At 46.4% G+C, this 12,978-nt stretch overlaps 1 protein-coding gene across 5 annotated transcripts in view; it reads right to left on the bottom strand.

Moving 5' to 3' along the window:
- Nucleotides 1-12,494, bottom strand: part of LOC147031122 (cystathionine beta-synthase-like) — a 23,421-nt gene extending 10,927 nt beyond the window's left edge. For 2 of the 5 annotated variants that reach the window (XM_085875892.1, XM_085875897.1), the window contains exons 1-7: nucleotides 12,340-12,494; nucleotides 6,568-6,668; nucleotides 1,553-1,781; nucleotides 1,287-1,390; nucleotides 1,056-1,190; nucleotides 671-750; nucleotides 421-555 (exon numbers count right to left, since the gene is read on the bottom strand). In XM_085875892.1, coding sequence (XP_085732018.1) covers nucleotides 421-555; nucleotides 671-750; nucleotides 1,056-1,190; nucleotides 1,287-1,390; nucleotides 1,553-1,781; nucleotides 6,568-6,583 — 699 coding nt within the window. In that variant the 5' untranslated portion in view covers nucleotides 6,584-6,668; nucleotides 12,340-12,494. Of the gene's footprint in view, nucleotides 1-420; nucleotides 556-670; nucleotides 751-1,055; nucleotides 1,191-1,286; nucleotides 1,391-1,552; nucleotides 1,782-6,567; nucleotides 6,669-7,516; nucleotides 7,739-7,865; nucleotides 8,062-12,339 lie in introns of those variants that run through there. The other 3 variants (XM_085875896.1, XM_085875893.1, XM_085875895.1) reach the window with 3 other exon arrangements.
- Nucleotides 12,495-12,978: the final 484 nt, after the last annotated feature.

Raw genomic sequence — 12,978 nt, 5'->3', positions numbered from 1 at the left:
TCCAATACACCACGTTGTCCATCACGTTACATTAGTTCTTCATGCCTGTTGTTTGTGTCCTTTGTGAAGTCCTTTGAAGCAGTAAATTTCCTGTTTGGAATGATTTTCATTTTGTTTGACTGCCAGGCAGGCAGAAAGACAAAAATTCTCATGTCTCTCTGCGCAAGTGTGGTTCGGACCAATTCAGAGACAAAGTACTGCGAAACTAGAGATTCGTTTTTCGATCCATGTACCAGGTATCACATTCCATTTGAATCAAGTTGTTCCTCAATCATAAACTGACGTTTTTGGATGGATGGACAGACAGAAGTGAAATAATTGCTTAACTCTGTTTTTTGTTTCATGTGCGCGAGGTAAAAACATTACTGACGGGGATACCGGCTGAGGGGTGGGGTGGGGTACATTGAGAGATCGACTGACCTGGTCTAGGATGTGAGCATTTGGCATGCTTTGTTTAAGTCTCCAAGCGACCTTTACGTGTGACTCGTAGGAGTCATAACTCGCTTTTGTTGGTGTTCGTACAATTTCGGAACCAAGGGCTCGCAGAACATCCACCTGTACGGAAAACAAACCGGTAATAACAACCAGAAGAACACGAACCCGGTTCAGAGCACTGCAAAGCTCGGGTCAAAGCAGGTAGATGATGAAACAAATGGTGTCACAATCTCACCTTCTCGTTACTCATCTTCTCGGGCATCACAACAATGCACTTGTAGCCTTTCACCGCTGCCACAAGTGCCAAACCAATTCCTACCGGCAGGAAGGTGGAGTGCTCACAACATGCAACACAACCACTTTCCCTATGTGCGTTCAACATCGAACACGACCACTTTCCCTTTGTGCCTTCAACAGGCAACACAACCACTTTCCCCATGAACCCAAAACATTCAACACAACCACTTTCTCTTTGCACCTTCAACATTCACCACAACCACTTTCTTCATGAACCCAAAACATGCAACACAACCACTTTCTCTGTGTACACATAGCATGTAACACCCTCCCTCCCCCTCCATGTTCCTGTGATATACAACATGCCAACTTTGCCCATGTACCTGTATTTCCTGAAGTTGGCTCAATCAAAACATCTCCCGGCTTTAACATTCCACTTCGCTCGGCATCCTCGACCATGCGCAAAGCAATGCGGTCTTTGACACTCCCACCAGCATTGAAAAACTCACACTTTGCCACTGCAACACGGGACACTCGATACCATTAGAAGACCCCAGGGCTTCTGGGCGGATATATTGAAACCAGACAGTTACATTCATACACAGCATACGTACACAGCTCGCACTGCAGGCCGTGCGCTTTTCCGATCTTGTTCAGATGAACCATAGGTGTGTTCCCAATGTGTGAGAGGATGTTCGGCAGAATCTTTGGCTTTTGGCTGCAAGTGATTAGAAGTAGGAGGGGGTGGGGGAGGGAGGCACAAGGGAGGCAGGAGACACAAAATGAGGGGTTGACGTGAGTTTGTTGGCCAACTCCATGTCAGAACCAAAGTAGAGATATCAAAGAACTCAGAAACCAAAACCTCCTTCCGTTTTGTTACCTTTGCTGCTGATGCACATGCACAGACGTGGCCTTGATATTTTGCTTCCAGGTACAGCAGCTGGGCAGGCTTGGTGACACCCAATCATTACTTGTATTCTCATCGAGGCAAGGGGCTACACACACATCACCCACTCCGTTCTCCACAATCATCTCCTGGTCCTGTGTCTGATTGGTCATTGTGGAAGGAACACCTTGAGCACCTTTTTTCATTCTCGCAATTTCCCCAACTGGAATCGAACAAATGATGTAACGTCAGGGCCACAAAGGTTAAATGGAATCCCAAACGGAGCACCGAGGCCAAACACCAGTCTTGGTGAGGTTGAAATCAACTTTACTAACACACACGATACAACGTGCCCGACTAGGCCAAACCTTCCACGATACAGCACCCCTGCACGGTAACCCCGTGCACCACGCTCGCACGACGGATTAAACCACGTACTCTACTGGCGCAGGGCTCACATCAGAATCTGCGATGCATTCCATTAATGTTGTATCGTACGAGTTTCAAATCAACATTTAAACTTGTAAAAAAAATCTCGTTTCAACATTCTTACTAAAGCATGAGTCACATTTGCTCTATGGCGAGGATCCGGTGGCCGTACCCCCCCCCCCCCGAATTGACAGAAACGTGCGGCGGCCGCAGAGTTTCTGAGGTGACCTCAGGGTGGCCCTACGCCGTAGGCTATATTTTACAGGCCGTCGGGGTCTACGTGGAATTAAAGCGTGGAGTTATAACTTTTTTCATTTCTACGTTCGCCGTAGCAATTCGACAAGCCGTAGCCATGACGTAGATGTGTTGCACGTCGACCGTACGTAAGGCGTACGGTGGGCTTGCGTTATTCATGCGTTTTCCGTAGGCTCTTATCAATGAAAAATGAATTTTGCCAACCCCCAAAAAATTACGGCGGCCGCACTATTCCCACGGTCGCCGTAGGGTAGTCCTAAGGTGTCCCTGTGTTCACCGTACGGTGGCCTTGCGGACTGTGTGACTACCTGCGGGCAACGCACGGTTCCCCTATGCCCGCCGTGCGTCCTACGTAGGCCTCCGTGGCAGTCTGCGTCGACCGTGCGTCCACCGTGCGCTACCGCTGGAGATCGGAGTGTAGGTGTTTGTCACCAGTGTTGAGCACAAAAGCGATAATCCGATAACAGATAATTATCGGTTTACTTTTTTTATCGGAAGTTAACTTCCATTTCTCGTTATCGGACCAGTTAATTTCCGATAACTGGATTTTTTAGTCCCATAATGTCCGTTAATTTTTTGCCCGATAACATTTCTATCGTTTCCGGGTCACATTTCTCCGAACTAATTAATTATCAATGAGGAGAAAAATGTACATGATTATTATAGATTACTTGTTTTACAAGATAATGCTGAATCAGGCCGCCGCGTGAAGAAAAATGGAAGAAGAAGAAGAGGAGGAGGAAGAGGAGGAAGAGGAGGAAGAGGAGGAAGAGGAGGAAGAGGAGGAAGAGAAGGAAGAAGAAGAAGAAGAAGAAGAAGCCTTGCAATGGCGACTTCCTCAGCCATGCGGCTGCTCGGCTCTGCAGGTACTGGGTTCGGTCAAGGTTGGGAAACCCGAAAAATAAAAACATACGTGACTGCTACATTGTGTGACTGGAAATACTGCGGCCGCCCTATAATTGCTAGTGGCCGTAGATTTTTTAGACTCTACGGCCACCATGGCAAATGTGACTGAAGCATAACCAATCGAATGAACACATTATAATTACTAGTGCATGGCCGTACGTGCAAAAAAAAACAAAAAAAAAACCTTCAAACCGTGTACCAGAAACAACAACCACACAGGCCGTTCCTTCGCTCTGGTGTGGCCGAACGTGCAAAAATAAATAATAAAAAAACTTGCAAACCGCGTGCCAGAAACAACAACCACACGTTCCTTCACTCTCGTAAACGACGACTGGATTGGGGCATTGTGTTTATCTATAAATGCGCATTAAAAATCGAGAAATTATGAGAATACAGTGTCATCACTATCCGGAAGTCCGTACGTTGTAATCCATAATGGGGAACGCAGCTGAGGATCTCTTCCCCAACGGCCACGCCGACGCAGCAACGTGTCCTGTCATTGGTGACTCAGGCGCCCTGTCCCCATCGGCCACGCCTACGCAGCAACGTGTCCTGTCATTGGTAACTAAGGCGCCCTTTCCCCATCGGCCACGCCAACGCAGCAACGTGTCCTGTCATTGGTTTGGTAAATAAATGGCCATAACTTGGGAACCGCTAGTCCGATTAATATCAAACCTTGAAAAGGCACGTACTCTGGTCCCCAGCAATATACCTGGCAAGTTTCAATAAGATCGGACCAATGGTTGTTGCGAAACAGCGGTCACACACACACACACACACACACACACACACACACACACACACACACACACACACACACACACACACACACACACACACATTGCTGGAATTATAGATAGATAAATGTGAGTGACCGTTTCATCCAGGAAATTCTACGTGACCGAAGGGGAGGCGACTTATCAATGGACTGTAGGGGAGCTGGCGAGTTGGTGACTGGCCGTCGGGAATCCGGCGAGTTGGTGACCGGCCGACGGGAATCCGGTGAGTTGGTGACCGGCCGACGGGAATCCGGCGATTTGGTGACCGGCCGACGCGAATCCAGCGAGTTGGTGACCAGCCGACGGGAATCCGGCGATTTGGTGACCGGCCGATGGGAATCCGGCGATTTGGTGACCGGCCGACGGGAATCCGGTGATTTGGTAACCGGCCGACGGGAACCCGGCAAGTTGGTGAGCAGCCTTCGGGAATCTGGCGAGTTGGTGACCAGCCGTCGGGAATCCGGCGAGTTGGTGACCGGGCGTCGGGAATCCGGCGAGTGGGTGATGGCCCTCGGGAATCCGGTGAGTTGGTGACCAGCCATCGGGAATCTGGCGAATGCGTGATGACAATCGGGAATCTGGCGAGTGGGTGATGGACATTGGGAATCCTGAAAATTGGCGACCATTTGGAGCTGAGTCGGCCATTGACCGTCTTTTGTTGGGCCGGTCATTGACTGACAGAATTGAGCCAGTTCGTGACCATCAGGAGATGAGCTCGTGAGTGACTTGTTAAAAGCATGGAAGAGGGCAAAATGGGCTGTTGGCATGTAACACAGTATAAACTAAAACGGGCACTCGGTAGAGCGCATGCCTCCGACGGGCTGAACAGTTTACATTTTGAACGCCACAGATTAGTCAGGATCTGGATCCAGACCTGAACCAAAATCGAATCGGCTTGTTCTCGTCACTGAACCAACTCATCCACCAAGTTTTCTCGCAACTGGTCCACAACTTTTTTGAGATATCCTGCTCACAGACACCAAAGGACAGGCGAAAACCTCACCTCCATGTACTTTCAGTGGTGGAGTTAATAATCATATGAAGGGCTCGATAAATGGAATAAATTCATTGGAACGAGGGAGTGCAGAGAGTGGGATAACGGAGACGTGTTGATCGATGCTGGGGTGAATGCCAGATAAGAAACAAGTTTAACTGCCAAGGTTATTGGCATGAGATAACCATGTTGTGATGGCAACCTTATCTGACCAAGGTCGCTGTTCGTTGAATATACATTTTCATGATTTGTCATGAAAGCAATGTGATCGCAGCAAGACCACTGAACAGGGCCGGATTTAGGCATGGGCAAGCTGGGCAGTTGCCCAGGGGCCTCCACAACCAGGGGGCCTCGACATATTTCATCAAAAACAAAATTGTAAGGAAAAATGTATTTGTGAGTGCCTGAATGGTAGTTGGTAGTTAGTGGAACAGATATAAGATATTCATCTGTAACAGATACAAGATGTTCATCTTATCTCATTCTCTATTTGATATAGAAGTTCAGATTCTTTGTTCTTGAAAAATATACTTTATGGATGACTGTAAATATGTCTTGTCACCTTTCTAGTATTCTAAGGTAGGGTGGGCCTCAACTACTGAAGGCTGCCCAGGGGCCACCACATGTCTAAATCCGGTCCTGCCACTGAACATCCATCCCAAACCAAATTCTCGTCCAAAGCATCGGGAGAAATGGCCATTTTGACTGAAGATTATGCATCTGTAAGACGATGAATAACACTGGACGTGGGTTTAAAGTGTCGGAGAGTGAAGTTAAGGTTGGTGAACGCTCTAACTTGCAGGTTAATTCTCTGTACGATTTGTAAGATATCAATACTTCAAGTGTGGAGCTACAGGGGTCATGTTAGTGTCTTTATGATTAGTAATACCATGGTCGAGTACCCGCCCTTTGGGTGATCTTAATCCAAAGATGCAACATGATATTCTGACACATGCCTTTATTTGGGCAGTGTAGAGGCAACAGACCACAGCCTTGATCGCTCCTGAAAATAAAAATACAAATAACCCGGGTAATTTACATGAAGCAAAAACATGCGTACTCCGCATTCTCAAATGTAGTACATTGTGAGTACATCGCTCGGATAATTATCTCCGCCACTGAAGGTGGACAGAGGTGATGTCGTCACACCACCTGAAGAGGTGGGAGTGTCCATCCAAACGTTATGGAGTGTTCCACATGGAATGCGGGTGTTTCCAGTGTCGTTACATCATGCTATCAACCAATGATAATAATACCTTGCTTTGTAGACCCTTTAATGATACACAGCGGGGAAAAGAGGTTGTCAATTTGAGCTAATACCTGGCACCTGGGGTGTGTTCCATTAACAAGGGGCTTGCTTCATTCAAAGCACTCAAGCAAGCACTCCAACGGAACAGAGTGCTCGGTACCGTTTAACAATACGACGGTTTCCATGGAAACAATGTGATCGGGGTACTCCAGCAAATGCTGCCCAGGTCGTCGTTTTCAGTTTTACTCGATCCTCTTGTGACAACTTCCCCAAAGGCATTGATTGTGTTTATCGACGGCTACAGAGTATGGTGGCTTGGCAAGCGGCGAACAGAACGCGGCTCGACGACTTAACGTCTCGACGATGGCTGACGACAAGACAACGTAAAATTTCTTACCACAAAGTTGCGCCATTGAAACACCCGATGAGAACGTCGACGTGGCCAAACGTCAGAGCTCGTTACCTTGGGTAAAAAGGAGGACGTATCGCCTCAAGAACCTGAAACAGATTAACAAAAGACATCAACGCGTCATAGCCTGTTGAGGAATGGCATGCCCGCCCCTCCCACCAAATGTAGATAATTTTTCAACACCAAGTGGAGAACAGGGTCCAGTTACGGACGGAATGTTCTGTTCTTCACAAAAAGCACCTCGAAAAGGTCTTTCACATTCTCACGTACACGGGACACACTGAAACAACCTCGTTGTAAAATCGGCATGCTCCGAGATGCACTCCACCCGATGGCGAACATGTAACCTCTTCACACCTCGATCTCCGTCCCACTCTCTCGAGGACCGTCCATGACGCAGCACAAGGCACGTAATCCAAAGTGCTTCAACCAAGTCTTATGGACACTTTCCCAAGACTAGAATAGGAAATCTTCCTGTCATCCGATTACTACAAGTCTCAGATCACGAAAAGGTCATCTATTTATTACGTAATAAATATCACGATTTCTCACGACCCTCCCTCCTGCGTCATAGACGTCCCCTTATACTACTGTAACATTTGCTCTCCCTCCCCCCGGGACCGAACAAAGGTTTTTTTGGGGTTTTTATTTTTATTTTTTTTACACACAGTCGAGGCTCATGGAGGAAATAGATTAACATATGATGGATCATGACATAATGGAACAAAAAGGGGGGACCACAACAACGGCAGGTATGAGAGACAGAATAGAGGGAGATTGGAAAAATGAGGGATGTAAAGAAGAATAGGGGCAAAGGGAGGAAACAGGGGGTGGACAAGAGGGACACAGCTGCAAATCCTCAGGAAGCAAGAACTGGCAGTGAAACGGTACACCATTCTACCACAGCACGTCATCGGTGTCACCCCAGCTCTGTCACCATGAACACAACACGTCCGGCGAGGCCTCATCGCTCCACATCAAAGATCAGGAGGAGTGAACCGATCGACCCGAGCCGAGCGCTTCCCTTTCACCTGCAAAGCACACAACCAGGATCCCTGGTCTTCCTCCCACCGTCGACTCTCCTTTGTTTCGCTCCTTCTCATTGTCTGCTCGCCCCGCCCCATTAGGGAATCTTCTTCACATTCCTGTGTGGATTGCTTTGCTTCATGCGCGTTTTATTTTTACACAATGGAAGAACAACAACAACAACTGACTTTAAAACATCTCTTTTCTCTCGGAAATTGCACCTTTACACAGGTATGAAAAGCAGGGTTGGTCGGACTCACCTCTGAGCTGTCTCCTCTGGGTTTGATTCCCGACCAAGCTAAAAAGTGTTATCCTGTTGTTTCTCAGGGCAGGGTGATTCATCAATGTGCGTGCTGTCCCTCGGTTGGATGTTAAACGAAGGGCGTCAATCTCTGACTCTCTGGAAAATCCTCTATTTCTCTTTGCCGACGACTCCACCCTCTGCCGTACCATCTGTCATCCCTCAGTTCAGCAAGCAGCAGCTTCTTCGCTCACTGCAGATCTGGATAAAATCACAAACTGGTCCAACACGTGGAACATGTCTTTCAATCCAGACAAATCTCACACTCTCACTATGTCTCTTCGAAAGGACCGTTTACAAACCCCCCCCCCCATCCACTTTTTCAACAACGCTCTGGAAGAAGTCTTTTCTTTCAAGCTTCTGGGTCTCACTATCTGCCATGACCTTTCCTGGGAAAGTCACATTTCCAACCTCGCCTCAAAAGCCAGTCGCCGACTGGGAATCCTCCGTCGTGCAAAGTCCTTCCTCGGCCCTCTTGAGCTCCTGACCACTTACAAAACTTTTGTCCGTAGCCTGATGGAGTACTGCTCTCCCCTCTGGGCTGGTGCTCCTGCCTCCCACCTTTCTCAGCTTCACGCTGTCGAAACCAGGGCATTTAAGATCATCGGCATCTCCCACAATGAAGCTGAGTCTTTGGGCCTCTCACTCAATCACCGCAGGTTGGTCGGTGGTCTTTCTGTCTTCTACCGACTCCTCTCCAGCCTTGCCCCCCCCTGCTCTCTCTGCGATTTGTCCCCACCACATTTCCACAGGGCGCTCAAGGTCCGCCAACAACCCCCTTCTGGTAAAACTACCAAAATCACGAATCACTGCCCATCTTCACTCTTTCATTCCTCTTTTTCCCGCCTTTGGAATAAACTTCCTCACTCTATTCTTTCCCATTCTTCCCTCCAGGCTTTCAAAACAGCTGTTCACCACCACCTCTTATCTTCCCCCATCCAAATCCTCGATCTTTTCTACCCCCGATAATCCACCCAAGCCCACTTCCTTCAATTCCCTGCTTTCCTTCCTGAAAGTCCCTGTAATCTCCATCTTCTATTCGCCATGTTCCCCGTCCCATCCCCATCCCTCTCCCTTCCACAGTTCACCTGATGTGTCTGTTCCCCACTGTTTTGTCCCTTCCACTCCCGCCCCTCTTGTCTCATGCCTCCTTGCTGTGAGTTGTGTGTTAACTCTCATACGATCCTCGACCAAGGTATACAATATATATATATATATATATATATATATATATATATATATATATATATATATATATATATATATATATATATATATCGCTATTACAACATGTTCGGGGATGGGGGGGGGGACACTGATTGATTAAGGGGTGCCGGATGAGGCATTTGAGGACCCAAGTCTAGAGGGGGCTGATGCACTGGAAAGGGGGGGGGGATTAACCTATTGGCAGGAGTCTATGTTCAGGATTTGGACATGGTTATCCCTCTCCTGACACCACATTTTATATATACGTCATGTATTTGAATATGTGAACAAGGGGTAGATTACTCTCACTCGTTTTTACGTTGTAAACATGTTTTCATCTCCCCCCCCCCCGGGCCCCCCTATACACACACACACACACACACACACACACACACACACACACACACACACACACACACACACACACACACACACACACACACACACACACACACACACACGTTTGTTATTGTCAATAGTCTTGTTTAATTTTTATCCCCTGCCACGTGGCGGAAGGGGATATTGTTATCACCCGGGTCATCCGTCCGGCTGTCTGTCCGGCTGGCTGGCTGGCTGGGCGTCAACATTTATAGCTGTGAGTGCAATAACCCATAAACTATTCGCCATATCGATTTGACGTTGGGTCACACATGTACCACGTGAGTCAACCCACCTGGTGTTCATTCAACAGTTTGATCAGGGCTTGAACTCAAGACCCTAAGATCTAAGATGTTAAGCCAGCCACTTAATCATTTAGCCAACACCAGGCATTTTGTGAAAAATGAAGCTCATAAAGAAGTCCCTCTGCTCTACAACATCACAGAGCAGGCTGACACATCCAGCCGTCATCTGAATGGAGCACTTAGGACGACCTTACGCTCCACAATGTCACAGGACAGGGTGTCACATCCAGACATCATCTGAATCGAGGACGTAGGATGACCTTATGCTCTACATTACAGGACAGGGTGTCTCAGCCAGCCGTCATCTGAATGGAGCACCGAGGATGACCTTACACTGTGCAACGTCAGAGGACAGGGTGTGACATGCTGCCATCATCTGAAACGAGGACATAAGAAGACTGCATGCTCTACAATGTCACAGGACAGTGTGTCACATCCAGCCATCATCTGAATCAAGAACCTCGGACAACCTAACACTCCATATCACAGGACAGGGTGTCACAGCCAGCCATCATCTGAATCGATGATGAAGGACAACCTTACGCTCTGTAACAGAGGACAGAGGGTCACATCCAGCCATCATCTGAATGGAGGACATAGGACAACCTTACACTCCACAACGTCACAGGACAGGTGATCTTGAACTTGAACTTTGTTATTATCCACATCAAAATCAACAATACTTTTGTCTGAAATGCCATGTAACAAAAATAAAATGATTGGATTGCAGCAACAAGAAAACAGCAGAAAATGCCAACCGGGTCTGGTGCCTCAACATTTAAACATTAAAATTTTTGGTACAAGAGGGGCGGGAGTGGGAAGGACAAAACAGTGGGGAGCAGACACATTAGGAGATCTCTGGAAGGGAGAGGGATGGGATGGGGAACATGGGGAATAGAAGATGGACATTACAGGGACTTTCAGGAAGGAAAGCAGGAAATTTGAAGGAAGTGGGCTGGGGTGGATTATCGGGGGTAGAAAAGATCGAGGATTTGGATGGGGGATGATAAGAGGTGGTGGTGAACAGCTGTTTTGAAAGCCTGGAGGGAAGAATGGGAAAGAATAGAGTGAGGGAGTTTATTCCAAGTCGGGAAAAAAGAGGAATGAAAGAGTGAAGGTGAGCAGTGATTCGTGATTTTGGTGGTTTTACCAGAAGGGGGTTGTTGGCGGACCTTGAGTGCCCTGTGGAAATGTGGTGGGGACAAATCGCTAAGCCTCTCTCACACATGTGGTACTCTTTACTGTTTCATAATGCACTATTTTCTTTTTTTCTTTTTGATTTAAGATAAGAAATAGGGGAGATTAGTTGGGAGAAATGGGGGACGTTACGAAAGTGGGGAAGATAGAAATTGAAGGTAATGGGGAGAAAAAAACAAATAAAACGATCGTACACCGAGGGGAACCGGTAGGCCTCAAGCCGAGTCCTCAAGCCTAGGCCTCAAACACCCGGTAAGACAACGTCGACAAAAACTCACAAAATAGCATGATTTTTGAAACAAAACCGAACTAGGAACACACAGTAACATGTAGGTGAGAAAAATAAACAGTTAAAACGGGACAAATAACGACCGGAAACTTAACTTTGAGATTGTCAGCAGAGAGCCCCTAAGGAGACCTCTCGACGCTCCGACCCGGAACCGGAAGTGACTTTTGAAGCCCTTTAGGCTTATAAACTGGCACTTTATGCCCCACTGACTGGTGAGACCAGATTATATTTGCCACATGGACACATTGTGTTACGTTCACCAATCACAACGAGGAAGCACCATTGATGTTATTCAGCAGTCAGGGGAAATATTAATGTGATTATGAAATTCTCCTGACTTGGACCAAATTATATCATAAAGTGCATGTCCATCAAATTTCATGCTTCAATCATGGTTTGAACAATTCAGGGAAATTTGGCTGTTTAACTGCTGTAGTGAAAGTGGAGAGGATCATTCTTCTTGGCTTAGAATGATGAGGATATGGAATCATTTACTTATATACTGAAAATGTGTGTATATATATATATATATATATATATATATATATATATATATATATATATATTTTCGTTCGTTTTTATTATTGTCAAATGACACCACTGATATTCTTATTTTTGTTCATATTATTGGTATTAATTAATATATGCTTCGTTCAAATGTTATCATTATTCTTCTTATTTATTTTGTAATTAGAATGGCATCCCATGGCTAGACGATGTTGAGCTGCTTAGTGTACACCTTAACACCTTAACATGGTGTGCATTTAAAAGATAGCTGAATTATTCTGGGTTTTTTGTAGTTAATAAGCCGAATCAACTCAGGAGGTCATGAGGATAATCTCGGTGTTTCACACTCCACATCAGAATTAATCGCTGCTGTAGAACTCCACAAAAACATGCTTCACACACACACACACACACACACACACACACACACACACACACACACACACACACACACACACACACACACACACACACACACACACACACACACACACACACACACACACACGACTGATTGCAAATAATCACAATATAGTAAAAAGAAAACTCACTGTTTATGAAATGTCCAAGATGATGAGCTCCACCCTGATGAATTTACATGAAGAGCTCCACCTTGTAACAGTGCATTTGGACAAAGCAAACCTTTCTAATTGAGGACGACCTTGTAAATAGCAGAGGCTGATGCCAGACATCTGCAACATCCCCACCCCTTCTATTCAAACACCACTGCCCACTTGGCCAGCCAATCACTGCGTGTGGGCGGGGCTTAGCTTCTTCAAAAGTCTGCAAGCATGCCACCTCCGGTACATGTATATCCTGTAGGTACAGTTTATCAACTTAAATTCAATCGGGGAGAGGGTGCATTGGTGGAGGAGTGCAGCCTGCAAGCACAAGCTTGGATGCTTCGTTCTTACAAACATAATAACAAGTGCAAGCTCTATACCTATTTGTGTTTGAAAGACATAATATATCAGCTCTTTGAGCTCTTTCACAACATAAGTCAGCAAATATACAAGCCCTTTCACAATGCGCTTCATCATGTTTGATGTAGTGGATTGTTAAAGAGCTTATACATTTGATTATTCGTGAACTGTGGATTCATCTGCAAGCAGCTAAAGAAGTCAAGTAAATCACGAATGAGTGATCAGAATATCGGCTCTTTATTTAACAGTTTACAGGTGCTGAAATTT

This window comes from Eptatretus burgeri, chromosome 3 (assembly GCF_056783735.1).
Source record: "Eptatretus burgeri isolate ZD-2024b chromosome 3, Ebu_testis_v1, whole genome shotgun sequence".
NCBI lineage: Eukaryota > Metazoa > Chordata > Myxini > Myxiniformes > Myxinidae > Eptatretus > Eptatretus burgeri.
This window is presented reverse-complemented; position numbering and strand designations above follow the sequence as displayed.